Source organism: Pimephales promelas, chromosome 9 (assembly GCF_988280905.1).
Source record: "Pimephales promelas chromosome 9, fPimPro1.hap1.1, whole genome shotgun sequence".
In the NCBI taxonomy this organism is placed as follows: Eukaryota; Metazoa; Chordata; class Actinopteri; order Cypriniformes; family Leuciscidae; genus Pimephales; species Pimephales promelas.
The window spans coordinates 11,054,993-11,061,153 of NC_142777.1; the positions used below are offsets into that span (position 1 = coordinate 11,054,993).

At 34.8% G+C, this 6,161-nt stretch overlaps 1 protein-coding gene across 1 annotated transcript; it reads left to right on the forward strand.

Annotated features, from left to right (window-relative positions):
• Positions 1–2,552: 2,552 nt before the first annotated feature.
• Positions 2,553–3,728, forward strand: LOC120484210 (uncharacterized). The gene is made up of 3 exons (XM_089135199.1): positions 2,553–3,114; positions 3,224–3,392; positions 3,469–3,728. Exons 1-3 carry the CDS (start codon positions 2,664–2,666, stop codon positions 3,596–3,598), a joined length of 750 nt encoding a protein of 249 aa, XP_088991325.1. The 5' UTR covers positions 2,553–2,663; the 3' UTR covers positions 3,599–3,728.
• The last annotated feature ends 2,433 nt before the right edge of the window (positions 3,729–6,161 follow it).

The following is a 6,161-nucleotide window of genomic DNA, read 5'->3' on the forward strand; positions in this document are numbered from 1 at the left end:
GTTTTCAAATAAATGGTTCTTTTTACATGTATATATATATATGTATGCGTGTGTAAAAAGTATAATGTATATATGTATATAATTTACATATATAAATATAATTTTTTACATATATAAATTGCTTCCACTCTGCAAAACACTGCCAATGATTTGTCTGCTGAATACACTTCTGATGAATCAGGTTCACCTGGTCCTGGATGCTCAATTTCACCATCCAGCTCTTCAAGTGGAAGACGTGAGTAAAACAATGATACAGCATTAAATAATCCACAAACATCTTAGAAGAAAAGGTTCTATATAGAATCTTTAAAAGGTTTTATCAGGGCTACATATTTAGAACCCCTAAAATGTCCTATACAGAACCCTTTTTAAGGGTTCAATAAGAACCCTTTAGGGTTCTTTGTAACCAGGAAAATGGTTCTTTATGGAACCTTATGGGTTCGTTCATTATCATTTGTTTTGTCCTTTCCGGATTGAATATTTCATATTTTTGATATACATCAAGACCCTAAAATGTATTTATAAATGCATGTAAATGATCACAAAATTCAAGGTATGGGGGTTAGAAAATGTATATATTTATTTCATTTTATGTGGGTAATCATTATCACACGAAGAGTGCCATTTCAAGTTTTCTCCTCCAAAAATCAGCATGCAAAATGTGAAATTAAGTTATACAATAGTTTAATAAACAATGATTTAATTACAACTACAAAATGTTGCAGAATAATGTAATATATGAAGGAATAATAGCCTAGAGAACCTTTGTGCCAAAAGGGTTCTTTCTTGTCATTATAGAACCATTTTTAAGCATACAAGGTTCTTTGGAGTTGAGTAAAGAACCCTATTCTTCATATGTAGAACCCCAAATGAACCCTTTTTTGTAAGAGTGTACACTAGTCAACATTTGAAGCGGATCAAAAAGTTAATTAACTTCACAAGAACAGGTATTGGTTTTAAGACAACTGAAAGGTTTGATCCACTTTAAATGTTAACTTGTGTACATGCATACAATTAGATAACCTGGAAAAACAACTCCCCAGTCTCTTTCATTCTGTACTTTGTTAGCTGTACTCCTTGAATTACAGTATTTCAATGTGTTTCTTGTTTCTGCAGTATGGTTTTCAAAGCAGTTTTTTGTTTATGCCGTGTAGAAATTGCTTCCACTCTGCAAAACACTGCCAATGATTTGTCTGCTGAATGCACTTCTGATGGATCAGGTTCACCTGCTCCTGGATGCTCAATTTCACCATCCAGCTCTTCAAGTGGCAGACGTGAGTAAAACAATGATACAGCATTAAATAATCCACAAACATTTTGAAAGCAAAACAGGTAAATTTTTAAATCTTGTAATTCATATACAGAGAATTTGCAATGTGAGCACGCCTTTAACATGTACAGTTCACAGATTCAATGTATGTATATGTACAAACCAAATTCCAAAAAAGTTGGGACAGGTAGCAATAAGAGGCCGGAAAAGTTATAGGAACAGCTGCAGGACCAATTCGCAACTTATTAGGTCAGTTGGTAACATGATTGGGTATAAAAAGAGCCTCTCAGAGTGGCAGTGTCTCTCAGAAGTCAAGATGGCCAGAGGATCACCAATTCCCCCAATGCTGCGGCGAAAATAGTAGAGCAATATCAGAAAGAAGTTTCTCAGAGAAAAATTGCAAAGAGTTTGAAGTTATCATCTACAGAGCATTATATTATCCAAAGATTCAGAGAATTCAGATTCAGGCATTTTCTCTGGGCCATGGCTCATTTAACTTTTTTGGAATGTGTATCTCCCATGAAATCCAAAAGGAGCCAATATTTGGTATGACATTTCAAAATATCTCACTTTCAACATTTGATATGTTATCTATATTCTATTGTGAATGAAATACAAGTTTAAGAGTTTTATAAAGACTTTCTCTTACTTTTTTACTCACAAGTCCTACAGTGTCCCAACTTTTTTGGAATCGGGTTTGTATTTGTGCAAATCTGCAGATTTATTGTACATTTATTGATCCTCTTAAAATTTTTACTTAGTTTAGTTTGATGGTACGGGGCTTCAAAACATTGATTTTGGAAATTGCATGCATTGTAATCTGTACATGTGCCACTGTGGTGATTACCTGGTAATCCAGGTGTATGAGAAGTGTTCATCCTGTAACCTGTGGACATTGGTTTATCTTCTAGGTGACAGTAGCTGTGAAACTTCGTTTTATGACCATGACTGGCATTATAGTTTTGATGTTCCATGGCAAAAAATGCCAGCAAGTTTTATGGAAAAGTTGAAAAATGGCGAAAGGCCAAGTTGCTCTGAGAGAAGACAGTTTGTCCGCAATGTTGCTTCTGAGATTCTGGAAGTAAGCAAATGTCCAGCAAAAAAACATGTATCAGAAATAGCCCGACAAATGGTGATTGCATACCCAAAGTCTTTCAGAGATGAGATTAATTCCCAGGTTGTAGGAAGTGGATATGATTCTCTTCTCAAACAACTGGTGTGTAGAATTGACAATGTTAAAAGAGCAAAAGCTATTAGTACACCACTTTGTGGTACTCTAGAAGTATCAACAAAGAAACGAAAATTGTTATATGGTTGTATAAATTCTGATCCACAACTGCTAGTTGGAGAAACATCTGAATTGCAGCAGGAAAAAAAAGAGAAGTTGCTAGTAATGTTTCAAAATAATGAAAGTGATGTAAAGTCAATCTATGACTTAATGACTTCTACTTACACCTCTCAAAGAAACAACATCCAATCTGGAAAGGAAACCAAAGATTTACTTGATGAGTGGCCATATCTTTTTCAGCCAGCAGGAATGAAAGCACACTTTAAAGAGCTCACTGGCGTTGACATAAACAACAGCTTTGAAGAATCAGCTTCCTGTAAGTTCAGAAGAATATTGGACTACTTTCAATTTCAGTGCACAGAAAGATCAAGCAGAGCAGGGAGAATCCTCACAAAGTATAGAGCTGGAGGGGATCATGTTTGTGGGGCAGTGATGTTGCTGCTAACTCATTTCAAAAATGACCAAGACCACTTTCTTGTGATGGTAGAAGACACCTCTGTTCCAAGTGATATATGCTCAGAACAGCTTCCAGCAACACCATGTATAGTAGTGTGTGGTGGGTATTATTTACTATGATCTTGCAACACAATAATTCCTGGTTTCGGGTGACCTGAACTCACATTCTGTTAAATATTATGTCTTCCTGATTTTGTGTTTGTTCAAAGGAGAGAACCCACTGACAGCCAGTGTGTACATGGTAGCAGTGGACCAGATGATTGTAAATGACCATCTCTTGAGTTTTACAGAAGCCCTGTATCTGATGTTCTCTCTTTACTATATATTGAACATTAGTTACCCTGTAGAACTGGGAGCCACACTAGAATTCTTGCAAAGGTAATTCATAGACTGCATTCCTTTGGTTAAGAAGCATACAACAATTATTTAAGGATATGGTTTTTGTTGTGTTTAGGTGCATCTTTAGGATAAATCCTCATAAAGGTACCAAGGTGGAAAAGAGAGAGAAAAAGAGAGCGTACTCTGTCAACCCCAGAGTATTGAGTCTGACGTCAAAAATTGCTGCATTTGACTGGGGAGAGTAACAGGTATAGAAGCTCTGTTGTCTTTTATAGTAGAGGTAGACTTTATCTTCTGTTTATCATTCATCTATGATAAAGTGCACCAAAGGACAATCGTTTTTATAATTAACTCCAATAAATGTGATGTAATTGTCTGTCACCCAAACTGAGTATTTGGTTAAGGCTTGTTGCTGTTTCTGCTTTTCTTTTAGTTTGGGTTTTAATTATAACTGTTTGTGTCCCCACAGATTCAGGTCTTTCAGAAGACTGACATTTCTCTGAAGAACAAGACAGTCCGACTTCGGTGTACTACGTTTGTACTTCAGTGCAGTGCTTTGTTCCTTAAATCATTTTTATTACGTTGTGATGTGATTAGGATTAGCCTATATATATATATATATATATATATTTTTATTGAACAAATTTGTGTTGTAAAACATGACTTTTGTTGGGAAGTGTTTTTCCATCGTTTGATTTTGAAGATTTGCTCTAAAATCAGAAGCTTGATTAAAAGAAAGTTGTTTACAGCAATACTCTGGCATAATTTTTCATTTGTTTTTTAACATTACTTCAGTTACACAGTATACAAATATGTCCCTGTACATTTGGTTTAAATAAATAAATTCACTAGAAAAATATTATAGCATGAAAACATTTAAGCCCAGATTTGCTAACTATTTGTGGCAGTGCACAAGTTCTGAATGTGTCAGGGTTTCAGAAGACATGATAGCATGTACAGTGATTATTGCATCTTTATTCGATATGCTTTTGTAGGAAATTTCCTGTACAAAAGCATCCCTCTACCCTTTTTGTGCCTGACCTGGCAGTAATGGTTACTAATTGAACTTATTTTTTATTTGGTCATTATGGAAGGGAGCTGCTGCAGTTATGATCTTGCACGTTGTTACATTTCTACACTCAGAAAACATTCAAATTCATCCTGAAGTTACCCTGAAACAATTTTAGCACATTTTAAGTTTAGGATGCTTGCTATTTACCTTTAATGAGATAAAAATGAAAATCTGTCTTGAACTCTCAGGTGTATACATTAATTTGTTCTGCTAACCATAAAGATATTTTTTTCACTTATTACAACTAATTACCAGCACTACATTGTATATTATAAATTATGTTTTATTTATCAAAATATTAAGTTTTGAAACAAGTATATTGTTTCAAATATACTTGAATGTTTTATGTCATACATTTTCTTTTGGGAGGCCAAATAGGGATTCACAGTAAAAAACGGGCTGGGCAGGGCGGGGCGGGGCAAGCTGAGGAAGTTTGAGAACCACTGGCTTATACATTTGACTTTTTTGTGATAGATTAAGCTATTTATTTGCAATGAAAAAAGTTGAAAGTGGAAATAAAGTAGGCTACTTTATTACGAGAAGAGTGTTTATTAAAAATAAAAGATTTGATGGGTATACTGTAAGGTCACTGAGACTCGAACCAGCATATCTTTGATTCCACGCGCGACTCTCTAACCATTAGGCTACAACTGCCCTCAAAATAATTCAGTGCTCTACCGGAGCTTAAGTGAAAACAAATGCCTTTCGCTACTAACCACAGCGGCAACAAACTTAAAAATATGACTTTATAAACAATAGTCCAGCGCGAGATTGCCTCTTTAACAAACAAACGAACGAAATGTATGACAAGCAGAAAACAATTAGTAGGCTAAACACCGACTATGAGTCAAGGAAACACAATTGTACATTGTGTCGGATCACCAATGAAGTTTAGAAAAGATGCGTAATTTGTCCTAATGTCTTCAGTGGCACAGGCACTAGTGTGGAAGCCTCGTATTTGATGCTTGTTTCAAAGTCTTTGGTTCGAATCTGTAATTCCTACATTTTGGTATCACAAATCACATCGAAACACAACAAAAATGATTAGGCTTAGAAGTAAAGTGTTTAACGAGTGCTTAATAAAACATGTTAGGCCCTTATAGCATCCTGTTAATGTAGTCTACACAATTACTGAGATGCAAACAGAATCTGGCAAAATATAGAGCATCTAATTACTATTTACACTTATTGCAAACTATCGCGACATTTACATTATGTAAATAGAAGCTATGTAGGCTAAATCACAACTGTTGCTTTTTGCACATGTGCAAAGTCACTGCCTAATTCAGCTGAAACAAGACTATTTTGGTGTTAATGTATGCATATTTAGTGGGATTTCACCTGCCTGATGAAAATGTGATATGACTGTGAAATTCAACTGGTTTTCTCTGTAGAACTATTTTTTTTTTGTCAACTCTGACCAAAAATATACAGGGATGTTTTTTTAAGGACATGTCAGGATAACAATACACAACAATTACTGTTTTTTAAAGGAAATTGACATTTTTTTGCAGTAAAAATTTTCAATTGTTAAAAAACATGGAAAACGTACATCAGATGTCAAAGTTAGTATTATTATGGAATTTCACTGGTCTGATCAAAATGTCTTAATACTGTTAAATTCTACCGTTTTTTCCCTGTAAAAATACATTTATTTTTTACAGTGTAGCCTTCTTTGCCATGGGGAAAACATGTCCATTTGCTTTCACTGAAGCTGTAAATACTTGGTGACTTCT